Here is an 18350-nt window from a genome sequence, read left to right as displayed (position 1 = left end):
CATCCACAGCAGTGTGATAGTCTATACAAGACAAGGCATTTGCTTTATCTCTTTATACGCGTAGTCCTCGATTGTAAAAATACTTGAACACATATTTGTCCCATATGTCCAATTCCTCAGGTCTGTGCTTTCCCACATGCCATATCACACAGCGCTTAATTCGGCTTTTTTAAACATGAACAATGGAAATAAGTAACTTGCATGAAAATGACAAGCCAGAATGCCCTTAAAGAACTGTGTGAAGAAAATTTGTCAAAGCCCACTATATTTCATTTTCTACTAAATAATCAGCCTAATGCTATCGTTTTCGAAGAACCACATCTACTCAAAAACACAAGAAATGCTTTGGAAGGTAATAAAATCCAATTTGAACATTACAAGGAATCAAAGATTGACTACATTAGTATATTTTTCTTTTTGGATAACGACAAGCGGTTCAATACTCTACCGAAACTAAAAGTAGAACACTGTAACATTCCTGATTCCTGTGTCAAAAACTAAGGTACAAGTTGTTGCTGCACAACTGAGCCACAGAGTTGCAACAGAAATAAATGACGATTACAGCCGTTCGAAATTATTTCGAAATAAATTCACTGAATGCGAGTATCTTGGCATCACGTGCGTTAGGTACAGATGCATTACCTAAAAGATACATATGAAAATTTATGCCGGATCGGGACCCAAACCCGGATTTCCTGCTTATCGGGAACAGTCGCCCTAACCACTTCGTGTATCTGTGGACGCCTCCATGACGGACCCAAACTTCCGCATGTCACTCTGTCTGCATCCCTATATTATAGTCATCGATATTCATCGGTTGATGCTCGCAACTCTGCGCTGTATTCCCTCACCAGTGAGGAATAGAGACCCTCGTGTCCACCTCACTATGTATTACTCACTTGCATCTCTGGATAAAAAGACATTAATAGTGACTGACAGCCGTCATAAATTCTTGTGAAATAAATTCGCTGAACGCAAATATCTTGTCATCAGCTGTGTTAGGTATAAATATTTTACATATAGGAAAACTTGTGCCGGTTAGGGATCCGAACCCTGATTTCCTGCCTATCGCTAGCGGTCGTCTTAACTGCTTTGGCTATCCGTGCACGCGTTCTGAATGTGATGTAGCAGTGTGACATGTTGAAGTTTGGGTTTGTCCTGGAGGCATTCTGAGATAGCCGAACTAGTTAAGGTGTTCACTCGCGATAAGTGGAAAGTCTGGGTACGAGACACGGTCCAGTACAAATTTTCGTATGTCATTAATATCTAGCATATACAGCCGATGCGAAGATATTCGCACTCAGCGAATTTATTTCGAACTGACTGAAATGTGTATTTCTATAAAAGGATAGTAGATTACATTCAAATCTATTACTTTCTGTTAATGACCTTAAAAGAAGCTGATCTTAAATAATTACATTTAGAGGCGTTCAGCCTTGAAGCTCTGGAGAATGTTAGTACAAATCGAACTTGCTTTCTGTTTGTATAACTTCTTAAAACTTTTACTGTGAATTATATATCTTTGCCTTTCAAAACCAAGAGCGTAAGTAATTGTGAAAATGATGATTACACTCCAATGGTCAATTGTGTCACTTTTTGGGAAGTAATGCTAGAAATGAACATTTAAATGAAAGTGAGCTGACTAATTGTAATTACTCTGATATGCCTCAGCTACTTCTTAATTCTTACTCAGATGATGTAACTGAGTCTGTAGAAGATCAGTAGACTATATTGTGAAAAATATAGATGTGCAGATGACTGTGAAATATGTAAAACCACTCTCTGCTCATTTGTTGTAACTGAGAATCATTTACTTACATCATTCAAAGATAAGAATGAAGTGTCTTCTCATCTGAAATATGTAAGTGAAAATATTATAATTTTCCTGGGGATTCTCCATGATCTGCTGTGTGACTATCTAAATAGCTATATTCTCAATGCACTATGAGATTAAAAATAAATATTCTCTCTTCTGCATATAATATTTTGTAATAAACATGCAACAGAAGAGGCACTTCTAAAGATATGTATGCCAATTGTCATGAAAAACCGGAAAAATGTGAACAAACGAAAGTTTTGTGTGAAACATCTTCAAAAGAGAAAGAAATTTAAATCACTTACGTAAACTTTGCATTTCACTATTCATCATATGAAAAATTACAGTAACCTCCCTACAAATATATATAAATGTGTGGTGTTGATTGTAGTCAAACGCCGTTCCGGGCGCCGAGAACTACCATGGACTACCAAATGACAAAACAAAGAATAAATAACGGCCCCCGCTTCACTCAGCAATTAGAAAAACTGTATACTTTGCAATTGACTGTCACATTTGTGTCATATTTCATAATACACTGGCAGTATGCAACAAGAAGGTGGAGGAGGAAAGGGATTTCAGAGCACTTTTTTTAAAAAAAAATTCTTCTTTAGTATTGTTTCTACCATAAAAAACCTGAAGTACTCATGGTATTGGTTAGTGTGTTTTTAATTTTATAATAAGTGTAGCTCTACGTAGGAGAATGTTTCTGCTGTTGTCTTCACTTTTTCTCAGTTCCAGGTGTAGCTGTCAATACATGAACTTAAGGATGAAAACCTGGTAGAGTTGTGAAGGGCAATGGTGACAGGTATTCGTGTGTTCATTTTCAGTAGTGTACTGAACAAAGTTTAAAAAAGGAAGAAATAAATATTTTTAGGAATAAAAGCTGACCAGTTGAGGTAAAATGATAAATAATCGATAAAAATTTGTTATGTAGTACGTTTTCTTCGTATTTGTCACCAACAAAAAATTTTTACTACATTCACGCAATGTGTACTTCCTCTATCCCCAACTTGCTTTTCAGTTGATGTGGATAAGTATTTTTTGAGTTTCGTAAATTTAATTCGTTGAAAGTGACTGTACAGTAGGATGATTTCAGGTGATTGATTATACGTAAATATTAATCAATAGAAATTAAAATAAATCAGTTATAGTAGACATCAGAAAACATCCTTCTTTTGCACTATAGACTCTTACTTTCGGTTTTGTAAATGACAACATAGTCGAGTTTTGACTGTAAAATTATTTATTTGTACAACCGTCTTTCCAATTTTGTTCGTTACCAAGTGGGGATAACTGCGCTTTCCATTCGATAGTGGCCACACGAGAGAAACTGCAATACTGGGTTCCACAGATAAATAATATTATATTCAGAAGGCGGCCACTACGTCATTTACAAAATTTTACATGAGTGTGGGCTACAAGAACTTAATCTTAGTTCTTGATTGATATTTCTTGAAAATATTACTTTGTAAAGTGAGACAGACAACGAGAGCCAACCATGAAGGATAACTGAAAAACATTATCATCCAAATCGCATATGTCGGATTTTCTCGTGCTCAAAGTTAACTGCAAAGCCACTCGGAGCGCTACTGTCGTTCTCTGTTTTCGTATACAGTAACACGGTCCTGCTTCCTTCTTTGTGTTCTGTGGACACAGTATCCGGAAAACTGATGTTTATGCGGTGGAGGCGCAGAACAATACACCAAAAGGCACGGAATCCACAACCCACTGTTGTCGCAAAGAAAGAAGGAAATTTTATAACTGTACCCGCATGTGGAGATCTTCAGTTCAGTGATGATAGTTTGCTTTACTGAGTGAATATATCTGACAGAGCAGTTACTTATTTTCAGTCAGTTGCAGAGTATACAGTTTTTTGTAATTGCTGAGTGAAGCTGGGGTCTTTATTTATTCTTTGTTTTGTCATTTAGAAGTCCTTGGTAGTTGTCGGCGCCCGGAACGGCGTGTAGAAGGCAGTCAAATGTGAATTCTTGTGCCCCAGTTATGACTTTTATACTGGTAAATTAACTTTTCCATGTGATTTTTATTTTGGGGATCTTATAGTGCTGTTTCACCCGAGACATGCTGGAATAATGTAATTTATCCGAACTACAGTGCCTGGGATTCAGCTACTAATTTTTGAGAAACGGAGCCGTAACACGGCAGTACGACCGTAACCTGACGACCAAGTCATCCAGCTGCGGTTGAAGTAACGCTAAATGTTCTGATGTCGTATCATCATTTGATAGAAAATCTTTATTTATTATTGTGTGTGAGTTTCTCTTTCTTCTGGAAGTGACTGCAGGTCCAACATCCTCATATAACAACCAAGATAGAACAGTTTTAGCACGATTTGCCACTCATTTCAGTGCTGTCGCATTACCTGAGTAGCAAGTTCCTTATATCTGTAATTGAGGGGTTTATTCAATAATCTGTTTATTTGAATCCATGTATGACTTTATTTACGTAGCTTTGTAGTCTTCTCAATTGTGCCTAATTTCTGTTAATAATTTCATTAAAATTGTGGTGATTAAGCGAGAGACAAAAATTAGCAACGCCTGCAGGTATGATAGATAGCTGACAGCTGGAACAGGACAGGAAGCGATAAGGTGCCCATTTTAGAAAGAAATGGTAGCAATGAGTGGAGATCCATTACAAATCCAATTTCGTTCTTAAACATAACTTTTGTATCTGGTCAGCATGTAAATCTGCACATTTTTACCTAAGACTAAAATTTCTCATTTATCCTTTCCATTGTTTAATCACTCAGATCGTCAGATGTTAAGGTGACTTTCTGTTTTCACCTACGAAAAATAGCAGCATACTGTGTTCTTTTTACCTTAATGAATAGGAATAACAAAGGCAATAATCACCTTCTTGAAAGAAAGATAAACGTGTCTCTAAGAAAAATAGTGAATTTTATCGTGTGGTGCAATAAATTATGTTGGTGATATTCACTTTACTCAAATTATGGTACGTTACATTCGCAAGGGGCATGCGAGAGAATATCAAGGCCAGATAAGCTTTTCATATGGAAATCTTTAGACGCTTATTACGTTTCGATTCAATACAGTAATTAAAATAATGGTTAAAAGAATGAAAAAGTAAATAAATGTGAGTTTATTGTTTGCAAATCCATCCCACTAAGACAGCCCATTTGGGTATCATTATTGCATGTATACGCTATGAGCTCACATAAACTGGTACAAAGATAAAGGATTCTGTCAACTGTGTTTGGAATTCTGTTATTTTAAAGTTATAAATTTCTGACATATTATCCATATGAAATCTATAAAGTTCAAGGACAAACAGTTACAAAATAACAGTGAAATAATACAAGATTTTTACAAGAATTTCATTTATAAAATATATATCAGCACGTTTGCAGCTTTCTAACTCTAAACAGTGATAAAAAATTTTTATTCATTTTAGAGAATGGACTATATTTTCAGAAATTTCGTGAAATCCAAGACAATATCGTGAAATATTATTTAAATAACAGTGTTTCTGAAATTAAATATTTCGTCATACTGTTACCATTGTTACAACATTAAAACACATTTTTATATTATTACTGAATTCACAGTGAAATCGATAGATACAAGTTAACAATTTTGAATACAAATAGAAAACCACCAATAGATGATAGTCTGCATAAACATTTTTGAAAGTGTGGACCTTTATTGAGTTGGTAGGGATGACTCAATCGAAAACTTCTTGTTTTGCAAAGAACGATAAGAATGTCAATCCAAATTTCGTACAAGAATACGAATAGGTAAAGAAAGGGAAATAGAGCGTCAGTATTTCCTTTTTCATTGCTTTGAGGAAGAGACTATATTGATTAAGAAAGTTCTACTCATCATCGATTGCTTGTATCCCATAACCGTAGTGAAATTCATGCATTTTTTCACAATTACATTAAGTATTAGATAATATCGTTACAGTCTTATGAGCATCTAACTGCATTCACATTAACATTTTCGGAAGACACTGCTTGTGCTAGCGAAGATAGAGATTTATATGGGAGTGAGCGACTATGCTCAGGTTTATGCTTTTCAAAATGCTTTTCAAAAAGATTTTTTCGTTTTTCGACAGTGGGACACATCAGCACAAATATGTACGGTATGCATTTTATTTACAGAGGACAGAAAGTGCAGTGTTCCACGAAGTGACCATATCGCTCATGATAAAGTCAATGGAAACTATGTACACAACTGTATTGCAGATGACAACTCTTGCTCTTCAGCTACGATAAAGTCGGTATGTTAGTGGTAGATAGTTTCAAAGGTGGTCGTAGCTGATGCCACTGTAACTGATGGTAAACAGCTTCATCCGACAGCCGTAACTGCGTTTCTCGAAATCACCTCTTTCAAAGCTGGTTGTTCTGACTAACTGACGATAGCAGTTGTGCCATTGATTCAAGTTCCGCTAGCCTTGGAAAAGCGATGACTGGAACTTCGAGGGTGTAATCTGAGTTATTTTGAATGTCAGTATATCAACTGACGACACCGATGACACTAGTGTGACGGTGCATGATAACCGTGTTCATGAAACGATGGTGACAAAAACACTTGCAATATTTATAATGAAATGTCTATCGATAATGGTCCTTAGAATTGTGGTAATCATACTGAGCGCAGACCTCCAAAATCGTTAATATTGTTGTCTGAGTCACGCCAGTACTGAAGGCATTCGTTCTAAATAAGAAAGAATCACGTCTATTATAAAATTTTATTTACGTACTGCCAGCAAAAGTTTGCCAGTGTGGTTGTTAATGGAAGTACTGGATGTGACGTTGAAGGACTGTGATGATACACACTTTTTGGGTTGGGTGTGACTAATGAAATACGGTCAGAAGATACTTAATAAAGTATAGTGTGCAGATTAATGAGTTCTTTCGGTGTAGTTCATGGATGTGCAGAAGGCCTTTGTTTCACAACAGACAACACAATTTACCAAGCGTTTCAGACGATTGATTGACCAGGAAATATGTTATCGTCTAATCTTAGTGTGTGCAAGACTTGCAAATCTGTGTATTGGTCGTGACCATATACACCATTCTGTATGTCATACAAAAGCGTCTAAGTAACAAACTGAGCAGACGCTAGCTATAAAGACTACGTGCTACGGATCTTGAGACCTCTGCCCACCAGGCTGAATGCCGTCGTTGTCGTTGTCAAAAGCGACGTTGTCGACACCTCTCTCATTATGTACTTTGGTTTCAATATCTGAAACATAAAAAGAAAGAACGTCAATTGCTGACATTACCTCTAGGTGAATCACTAACTATTGCCACCAAGAATAACTCCGAAAGCATAATAGGAGCTGAAAAGCTTGTGGAACTGAAGTTGCATGGGACAAGGGGGGCCTTAATATGACGTTGGTTTTTTTTTGCTAGGTGGGATCGCTTCAGAGATATGAAGGTCAACTTTTTTTTTAAAAAAAAAAAAAAAGACGGGGTGCTATAGTTTGGTACTTATTCTCTGATAGCGGCTATCGAGACGAATCCAATGATGTGTAACTGTAAGGTCTTAGAAGGTCACGAAGGTCACCAAGGTAGCATGCACGTTCATTTACAGAAGGTGTTCGAAGTGATGACCATTGGTATCAATGCAGTGCTGCAATCTTCCTATCATGGATTGAGTGGTGTTGTTTATCACATCGGCAGTTATTGGAAAACTTGCTCTGACATTTATCTCTCGCTTATCTTCAGGTGTAGTTGGAACGTCTTTAAAAACAATGTCTTTTACGAATCCCCACAAGAAAAAAATCCAGAGGCGTCAAGTCTGGCGAACGATCCGGCCACGACAAATCTCCTCCGCGTCCAATCCAACGATTTTGGAATTGTCTGTGCAACTCATTTCTAGTCATCAGCGAAAAATGTGCCTGACACCGATCTTGTTGATACCACATTCTGTTCCTTGTTCCTAAAGGTATTTCTTCCAATAACAGACCTAATGTTTCTTGCAGGAATGTGGTGTACTTCCTGTCATTAAGATTTCCCTCGATGAGATAGGGCCTATAATTCTGTCCTCCAGAATCCCACGCCATACTTTCACCGACCACGGTTATTGATGTGCAACTTGCCGCAGAAAACATGGATTTTCAGTTGCCCAATAATGTATGTTATGCAAATTAACTTTTCCATGGTTCGTGAATGTAGCCTCGTCAGTAAATAAAATCAAATTAATAAATGTGTCATTCCTCTGAATCTGAAGTTTATCCCATCGGCAGAATTCAATAAGAAGCATACAATCCGTACCAGTTAATTCTTGGTGGAGACTGACATGGTAAGGATGATATTTATGGCAATGCAGAACACGAACAAGAATGCTCTGGCTCATGCCAGATTCCCTTACGATTTGACGCGAACTAACACAAGGATCTCGAACCACAGTGGCAAGAGTACTGGTTTCCGTTTCCTCGTTAGTAACTTTCCTTTGCCGGATATGTTTCCGATGCGTTAAAGATCCAGTTGTTCTCAGTTTATCAAACACATATTTAAATGTAAAAGGTGTAGGGTGAGTACGTTGAGGATATCTTTCAGAGTATAAGTCTCTAGCTCTCACTGAATTTCGTTGGCATTCTCCGTAAATGAGAAGCATATCGCCTCGTTCTTCGAAGGAATACATCATCACATTCACTTGATTCAACGATACTCTTACCGTTCCTATTAGTATTGTACTGCGAAACCGTCGAATGGTGTTTACATGTCAATGGCACGTTAGATGGATACGCTGTATTTGCACGATATACGAGAGAGAATTGTCAGTGCATGTGCTTCGATAAGTGCAGAAGTGATAAGGAATACCACTCAATCCCTGATGAAAAGATTGCAGCACTCCACTGATATCAATGGTCATCACTTCGAACGCCTTCTGTAAATGGACGTACATGCCAGCTTTTTGACCTTCGTCGACCTTCAAAGACCTTACTGTTACACATCATTGGATTCGTCTCGATAGCCTCTGTCAAAAAACAGTACCAAACTATAGCATCCCATTTAAAAAAACAAAGTTGACCTTCATATCTCTGCCGCGAACTCATCTAGTAACAAAAAGCCAACTACATATTATGGACCGTGTTGTTCCATGCCACAATTGTCCCACAAACTTTTCAGGTACCTTCATAGTTCCGGAGTTATTCTAGGTGGCAATAGTTAGTGGCTCACCCTGTATATTATATATAATGCTCAATGAATTGTGATTAAATGCTGTTCTTTCACGGAACTAGCATGATAAACCATTAAACAGAATGCTTATCAATCTCATATGATAGCTGATCGTGCCCACAAAATCACACAATATGAATACTTTAATTTCGAACTGGTTTTTATACATTTTGTTGTGTCACGCCTATGTTGACATCATGCAGGAAGTATTTCATTGGTTTTTCGAAACTTTTTTTCTGTTGGTAGGTAGTCAGTCTTTCGGCTGATTGAATGTTGTCCTCCATCGTTTGTTACGTTGTGCAAATCTTTTCCCCTCCATGTGACATTCTCTATAATGTTTTGCATATTTTGGTCTCTGGCCCTACTATTTTTCTCCTCTTCTGTTCATTTCAGATTCATATAAATAATTGAAAGTAACAATAGACACATATATATTAATTACTTGTATTTGTTGAGAGACTGTCAGATGTGTATATATATATAGTTGCTGAGAGACTGTCAAATGTTTAGATATAGTTGCAGAGAAATCTTTTTGGTTGTTGGGGATGTAGCCTATCGATTAAAGTGAACTTTATTCTGAGACGTGTCAGAGTGATGACAGTGGTAAGATTTTTGTGGTGAGTGGTGCAAAAGTAACGGTTTGTTTGCAAACTTTGGATTTTCACAAGTGACGTTGGACAGTAGACCAACCTGAGGCAGGCTCGTTCCAAGTCTGCACCTCGTCAGTCGTGAAGACGGCGTAGATGAGGTATCCGACGACAGCCAGCCCCGCTGACAGGTAGAAGACGGAGTTCCAGGCTGAGCGTGATTGCTGTGAACACGACAAAAATGTCAGACAGTAACCTGGATAAAACTGCAGGTCTCTAAAAGAGTATTATCATATACAAAGGCGAAATGAAACTTCTTGCTCATAGCCAGGGTCGAACATTAGACATGTAAGTTATGATTTGTCATTCCTTTTGAAGTACATATTGTGTCCAAATGCATTGTCAGATGGCATATTTTGGTGACAACATTTAGAGCCAGGGTGGTTTAGTCGAAGGAGCCGAAGGTTTCCATGTACAAGGCTCACGACAAGGCTCTCCATAACTGAGGACCATTTCACAAAAGTCAACATTTACAAAAAACAAAATTTTCAGGAAACACTTGTTATTAAGTTACTTGAACAGTATACGCTGCTGATGTCTTACACAATGATATTTCACAAATAAATTGTAGACACATAATACAACGATGGAAATACATTTCTATGAGCTTTCAGTCGTAAATAAAATATTGTAAAAATCATAAATTTTTTTCCAAAACAGAACATCTCCAGATTAATTATTTTACAGCAGTAATGTTCTAGTTTGTTTTAACCTATTGAACAAATAATAATTTAATAAACTGGTTCATTACAGTACTGTACATAATTACTTTCATTTTCACGTTCACTGCAACACACTAGGGTCATCTCATAGACCTCTCTGGCTTCTTCTTGTATGAAAAAATCTCTTTAATTTCTTCACATCGTCAGCTCTTTTGACATCGACATAGTTTCTAGGTTTTGATGAATTTCTAGGTTATTGATCAATGTCCTTGAAACCATCTTCACTTCAACAGTGATCGGAGAGGAAAAATGTGTTGTTTCGGCTTTGCAGGAGGCACTCTCGTGGTTTTTTTTATGAATAAGAACTCTAGCATCAGACATGTAGAACGGTAGCTTCTCTTTTGTTAATCCGTTCGCAGTGCTCTATTAATCGTACATACAGTATGGCAGTCACCGCCCAGAACCATACAGATACCATGGTTGCTCAGAACCTCATGATAGTGTGATGCTAAGGTTATGGTTTCAAATTGTCTCAGTTCCTTTTTAATGGTGTAAAATATCCTAGCAGCGACCACGTATCTGTGATCCTTGATCGGGAAGTAGTGATCTACTTTGTCGAAAACTAGTGTCTATCATACACCTTAGATTTTCTCATTTGGTAAACTCGTTTTTGTAGATGTTGACTTCAGAAACACTTGAAACACTTCACTGTTTGTTATTATTATTATGTAGTTCTGCCTAGTGGCAGGTCCATGTCTTCGTACGGAGAATTTCTGATTCCACTGTTCCCCGTCTTCAGCTTCTTTCTTCAGTCTGTTATATCTCCTTCCATCTCTCACGTCGTCCAGATGTTGAATTCTTCTTCTTGCTCGTCCTGCGTTTCCTCTGAGTTTCCCTTCGATGACATCACGTATGAGTCCCTCGTGTGTAAGTACATGTCCAATGCAGTTGGCCTTTCTCTGAAGAATTGTACGCAGAATACTTCTCTTCTCTCCTACTCTTCGCAGTACATCGTCATTTTTTATGCGATCTGTCCACTTGATCTTTTCCATTCTCCTCCAGCACCACATTGCAAAGCTCTCTAAGTATTTTTTCTCCTTCTTTCTCATGCTCCATGTCTCTGCTCCATACAGTGCAATGCTCCAAATGTAGCACTTTATCAGTTTTTTCCTCAATGCCAAACTCAACTTGCTGGTTAGCAGAGTCCTCTTCTTGTTGAAAGCAGCTTTGGCCATGGCGATTCTTGCTCGGATTTCGGTGGTGCAGTGGGCATACTTTGTGATAAAACTTCCCGGGTACTTGAACTGATTCACATTTTCCAGTTCCCGATTGTCAACAGTTATCTTCAAGTATTTCTCACGTTTTGATATGCGCATCACTTTTGATTTTCCGATGTTGATTTCCACGCCGTATTTTCTTCCCGTTTCCACCAAACTGTCCATCATGTGTTGCAGCTGTCTCTGATTTTTGGCGAGCACTACCAGGTCGTCTGAATACTTGATGGTGTTGATGAGACGTCCTCCTACTTTGAAGTTTCCGCATTCTTGCAGCGCTTCTCTCGCCAGCATTTCTCCACACAGGTTGAAGAGACTTGGCGACAGACAACATCCTTGTCTCACTCCCCTTCCTATTTCCACACTGTTCGTTTCTCCATAGCACAGTCGTACCTTTACCCTTTGCCCCAGGTACAAGTTCCTTATAAGTCTCCGATCTCTCCAGTTGATTCCTATTTCCTTAAGGGTGTTCATCAATGTATTCCAATTGACTCTGTTTGTATACAAGATTAAACAGGCAACTAATAGGTTTTCATAAAACCCATGTACTAGAATGAATCGTCTCATTTAGAAGCACACGAATACATCTATAACTCATAATTGCAAATTTTGAAGTTTTTAAGGTTTATGAATGCGGTCCTCAATTGGGGCCCACTCTGTGTGCATGGTGCTTATTGTAGTGTTCAGATAAAGCCGAGTTACTGTACAAATTGCGAGTATTTACCGTTATAGACAGATACATGCCGTGAAGGCACCATGAAGTACCTTGCCTTGTAACATTACTGCTAGTTAGCTTGCTCAGACTCTCACATTTGTACTGTATCAAATGTTCTATGTCGTGAGAAATACTGAATAAATGTTTTTGTAGGGATTTGTAACACACGACGCATCTGATACATACAGAAGTATGTATCCCGTATGAGACCCATAAATATTCACATATCGCGCTCCACTCGCCACTCGCCTCTTTTGTACTTATCCTCAACACATGAGCACCAGTTTCTATATTTTTCACTATGGACTCTTACTTCCCTTCACTGTTTCCATCTTGGATAGCACGACAGCATTTCTGAGAGCAGAGTTGTGACGTATCAATACCGCGGTTGCAGATGACTAGATACTTTCTGGCAGCTTAAAACAGTATGCCTGACCGGCACTCGAACCTTTCGCGAGCAAGTGCTCTTCCGACTGAGCTGTTCAGGCACGACTTCCAAACCCCCCGTCCCCCGCACCCAAAGCTTTACTTCCTGCAGGACCTCAGCTCCCGCGTTCCAAACTTCACAGAAGCTCTATGTCTCGCTGGACTAGTATTCGTGGAAGAAAAGATATTGTGGAGGCATGGCTTAAGCCACAGCCTGAGGGACTGCTTCAAGAATGAATTTTCACTCTGCAGCAAAGTGTGCGGCAAAGGCAAAGATCCCAGGTTCGAGTCACGGTTTCACACTCAGTTTCAATCTTCCTGGAAGTTTCAGATCAGCGCACACTCCGTTGCTGGGTGGTAACTTATTCTAGGTGCTTTCAGTGGATGAGGAATCTGGAGAACCTTCTGTAACTTATCCTGCGGACTATGGACAAAGAGCAGTAGGCGGATTCCATACTGCTGGATTTCCATAAAGCATTTGACACACTGCCACCTGCCGACTGTTAACGAAGGTACAAGCATACAGAATAAGTTCCCAGACAGATGAGTGGCCCGAAGACTTCTTAAGTAACGAACTCAGCATGTTACCCTCGGCGGCGAGTGTTCATCAGAGACAAGCGTATCGTCAGGAGTACCCCAGGGAAGTGTGATAGGACCGATGTTGTTCTCTATATACGTAAACGATCTGACGCCCAGGGTAAGCAGCAGTCTGTGCCTGTTTGCTAATAATAATAATAATAATGAGCGTATGGCATTGGTGGCCGGGAGACCCCGCGCGGGGCGGTTCGGCCGCCGCTCCACAAGTTCTTTAACGCCACTACGGCGACTTGCGAGTGAATGAGGATGAAATGATGATGAAAGACACACAACACCCAGTCATCTCGAGGCAGAGAAAAATCACTGACCCCGCCGGGAATCGAACCCGGGACCCCGTGCGCAGGAAGCGAGAACGCTACCGCGAGACCACGAGCCGCGGACTGTTTGCTAATGATACTGTGGTGTACGGGAAGGTGTCGGTGTCGAGTAACTATGGGAGGATACAAGATGACTTAGAGGAAATTTGTATTTGGTATGATGAATGGCTGTTACCTCTAAATGTACATGATGTAAGTTAATGTAGATGAGATGAAAAAACGAACTCATAATGTGCGCTTACGGCATTAGTAGCGTGCTGATTGACACAGACACGGCGATTAAATATCGAGGCGTGACGTTGCAAAGCGATTTGAAATGAGATGAGCTTGTAAGGATTGTAGTAGGGAAGACGAATAGTCGACTTCAGTTTATTGTGAGAATTTTAGGGAAGTGTGGTTCATCTGTAAAGGAGAGAGCATATAGGACACCAGTGCGACCCGTTGTTGAGTACTGTTCGAGTGTCTGGTATCCCCATCAGGTCGGTTTAAAGGAAGACCTCGGAGCAAATCAGAGGCGGGCTGCTAGATTCGTCACCGGTATGTTCGAACAATATGCAAGTTTTGTGGAGATGCTTCAGGAACTCAAATGGGAATCCCTGGAAGGAAGTTCTTTCCGAGATGCACTATTCAGAAAATTTAGAGAACCGACATTTACAAGTGACTGCAGAACGATTCCACTGCCGCCAACGTACATTTCACGTGAGGATCAGGAAGATAAGATACGAGAAATTAGGGTTCAGACGGAGGCGTCTAGACAGTCGCTTTTCCCTGAGTCCATCTGCGAGTGGAACTCGACTAATAGTGGTACAGGTTACCCCCCGTTAACCACCGTAGGTGGCTTGCGGAGTATGTATGTAGATGTAGAGGTAGAGGTAGGTCGGTACAGCACGGGCAACAAGCAGCACTGCGTTATCTTGTTGAAAGACCTAGATGATAGGGCGTAGTCAACCGCTCCCGGGTCCGGCCATTCTGATTTAGGTTTTCCGTGATTTCCCTAAATCGCTCCAGGCAATGCCGGGATAGTTCCTTTGAAAGGGCACGGCCGACGTCCTTCCCCATCCTTCCTTAATCAGATGATGAGACCGATGACCTCGCTGTCTGGTCCCCTCGCCCAAACAACGCCCCCCCCCCCCCAAAGACTTTACACGTTAGAAGTATAACAGCTGCTGTCCAAATTAGTGGCAAGTCAACCAGAAGTGATCGTGTTATGTTCCCTATGGCACACAATACCATCATGCCAGGTGCTGGGCCGATGTGACGATGACGAAAGCAGTCTGGCAACGTTTATTCCCCTCGGTGCCTCTAAACACGGATACCGGCGCACCACTCTCCGCAGCCGCATCGAGGGAAGCCGCGACACCGGTTGCTCCAGACGCCGCCGCACCGTGTAATGAAGGATGCAGTGAATATCCGAGTTCGACTCTTCCGCTGTTCGAGTTAGTTCCAAGGTATAATCGATCGCGTTTACTCTTTAAAGACTATGAATCGGTTTCAAAAATACCGCTCGCTATATCGTCACAGTATCATCAACGGCATCGTGTTCATCTTTCTGAAAAATCAGCGTGGGAAGTACGCGACTGCGCGAACCATGCTAACAGTCATATTTGAAATTTGGGCCATACACGTTTATGTGCCAGCATCTGTAGCGTTCAGTGTTTGAGTGACTTCGTGTCTTCTGTGATGCCGGCCGGGGTGGCCGAGCGGCTCTAGGCGCTACAGTCTGGAACCGCGCGACCGCTACGGTCGCAGGTCCGAATCCTGACTCGGGCATGGGTGTGTGTGATGTCCTTAGGTTAGTTAGGTTTAAGTAGTTCTAAGTTCTAGGGAACTGATGACCGCAGAAGTTAAGTCCCATAGTGCTCAGAGCCATTTGAACCATTTATTTTAGAAATCTTAGTGGAGGCGTGCACACAGACCAGAGTTCCATAACACAAGTATCGGTAACGTAGGAGCTATGCGATTATGTTCCGGCAAAGCTATTAGTTATAATTGATAACCAGAGGAAGTGCAAACAACTGAACACCTGTGATAATATACTGGTCGGCTACTAGATAGCGCTGACTAACATAACACCTGACAGCCATTACGGCCATTTTTTCTAGCCGTTGTTCCCACAACGTGGTACTAGCAAGCGCCTGTCTACGAAGGCATACCGCGAGTGGGTACCAACGCCCCCTGCTGATAGAGAACTGTGGCGCTCCTGCCACAGAGCCTGGTTAGCGACAGTGGTCGGACAGCTTCGCCTGCGAATGCTGCTAGTCTCCGGTGACGGCTCGTTTCGTGACGCAGCATAAGGGGTAACCTATACAGTACACGTGACTTCCCGCAAACATGACGTCAGTTTGACGCCACACACTGTATCGAAAGCGAAAAGAGCAGTCGCGATCGTTTGGTTCGCAACAAGCGAGGTGAACGTGACGTTCGAAACGATAACATTGACCTCCAGTAGAGAGAACTGAAAGTTACGGTTTTTCTTGACTTCAGAGTGCGTTAACCTCGAAATTGCATCGTTTGTAAATGTATAAAGCTGTGCTTTAACTTGGGCTGGGGTGTGGATAAGGGGGAGATTGAAGTGTTGGCAAGATTCGACTCAGAAACTTACTGAAATAGTCGTACTAACTATTTTTCCATTTTTCCTAATACGCCTTCATCAACTCCGAAAGTGAGACGACTTGCTGATATATGTCAGTGTCCGTCACCTGAAGCCGCTACTACTCGGTCAGGTAGCTCCTCAGCAGACCTCACCAGGGCTGGGCGTCTCCCCGCTTGCCGACACAGCACGGCGCAAATGGGACGGTCTCCCATCCAAGTGCTTGACTTCGTTAATCTGACGCGATCCCGTGTATCCACCGCGGCAAGGTCGTTGGCTGTCATAATTACTTCACTCGTGTTAATCTCAAGCAGGTTGACATGACATCAATTAAAATGCTTGTCCACAAATTAAATACCATTCTCTATTTAAAAATCGGGAACATTTTATTCGTACAAAATTTGCGCGTGGCATTGCTCGTACATGGCTACACTATTTTTCTACATAACCAGGCAAGTTCGACGCAAATGGTTCAAATGGCTCTGAGCACTATGGGACTTAACATCTGAAGTCATCAGTCCCCTAGAACTTAGAACTACTTAAACCTAACTAACCTAAGGACATCACACACATCCATGCCCGAGGCAGGATTCGAACCTGCGACCGTAGCGGTCGCGCGGTTCCAGACTGAAGCGCCTAGAACCGCTCGGCCACACCGGCCGGCAGTTCGTCGCAGTTCTTGAATCGGGGAACGAGGTCCTTGATCCCTTTATCGAAACAATCTCCCGCTCCTGTCCGCAACCAACTTGACACTTCGCTTGTTTTATATCACTCATCGAAGTTTTTTACCGTTTCACATGAACGGTCACCACTCATTGTGTTTCCCTTTGTCAAAAATTCGGGAGAACAACTCCTTTTCGATCCAAAAACACGCTGACTATAACTATTTTGCCAGTGATGACCTCAGGAAATTTTCAAACGGGAGGTGAAATGGTGTGGCGCCATTTTTTGATTGCCTTTCGGACTCAGGCGTATGATGGAGTGCTCCTTTTTCTTCGCCGTCACCTGTAATGACCGAGTTCAAAACCTCGTTCCTTTCCCATTCAAAACGGCCCAAAACTTTTTGAGCACACTCCACACGATTTTCCTTGTGAACCAGTCAACATTTTCGGCACCCAGCAAGCGCATGCCTTCCTGTGCCCCAGCTTTTTCGTTAAAACGATTTGGGTCGTCGGTCTGCAGACTTCTGCCATCGAAACTGCGAGGTCGCGGACTTTCAGACAGAAGTCTTCACGAATTTTAGCTTCAGTTTTCTCCAACAATGCGTCATCAATATTGAAGACCTCCTCCCACTTCCTTCCTCGTCATGCACACTGAGTCTACCGCTCGAAAACTCAGCACAGAACTTCCTGACATTACGCTGGCTAATCAAATCACCATAAAGGGCCGTCAGACGACGATGAATTTCAACTGGGCAGATTTTCTCCACGTTAAAGGGACCTAAGCGTCATGGCCTGTAGTCTTAACTAGTGCTTTGAAATTTAATAACTCAAAAACTTTGGTAGGTATTGGTGTAAAACTTTAACCAAATAATTAGTATGTTGTGACCTCTATGCGAAAAATATTTAAAAGCTGTGGAATACAATAGTGGAGTGAATACTGATTGTTAACTCACGTACTGAATTACATGTAATTTTTATTTTAGGTACATTGTATTTCCATACTATTCAAAATAAAAGGTCAAAACAAATCTAATTCTTTTACTTATGAACCTGTTGAAACAGTAAATCAGAGATATTTATCAGTTTGTCGTTCTGTCTAATAAAAAAAATGTTTCTTAAAAGTCAATTTTTTTCTCCTAATAATTAAGAACATATGAAATGCTGCAGCTTAAAATATTTAATACGTTGCTGAATAATGTCGTTCATTGCGTAGGTAAGCACTATATTATTATTCACGCAAAATTTTGTTCTTGTGGTTTTAATATTCTGTGAGGTACTGATGTCTGAGTATGAAGAAACGTTGATTATGCGAAATTCAGACTAAAGATTTGCATGTCATTTTCTTCTCAGTGATGACTTGTCAAAACATTCCAGCTCCGTAATTTTGTCGATTTTGGTTGTCCTTTTCATATTCTTTAATTTTCTTTCTTTTCTTTATTAGTCTGGCCTCCTTTATTATGCTTTCAGGAGTTT

At 40.6% G+C, this 18350-nt stretch overlaps 1 protein-coding gene across 1 annotated transcript in view; it reads right to left on the bottom strand.

Moving 5' to 3' along the window:
- Window positions 1–4940: 4940 nt before the first annotated feature.
- The window catches only part of LOC126176709 (sialin-like), an 85336-nt gene continuing 71926 nt past the window's right edge, over window positions 4941–18350 (bottom strand). Inside the window, exons 9-10 of the mRNA XM_049923876.1 lie at window positions 9678–9798; window positions 4941–7044 (exon numbers count right to left, since the gene is read on the bottom strand). Of these exons, the coding sequence (XP_049779833.1) occupies window positions 6941–7044; window positions 9678–9798 (225 nt within the window). The 3' untranslated portion in view covers window positions 4941–6940. The remainder of the gene's footprint in view (window positions 7045–9677; window positions 9799–18350) is intronic.

This window comes from Schistocerca cancellata, chromosome 3, assembly GCF_023864275.1.
Source record: "Schistocerca cancellata isolate TAMUIC-IGC-003103 chromosome 3, iqSchCanc2.1, whole genome shotgun sequence".
Classification (NCBI taxonomy): domain Eukaryota; kingdom Metazoa; phylum Arthropoda; class Insecta; order Orthoptera; family Acrididae; genus Schistocerca; species Schistocerca cancellata.
Note: the sequence above shows the minus strand (reverse complement) of the source record. Positions and strands in the feature narration are given on the sequence as shown.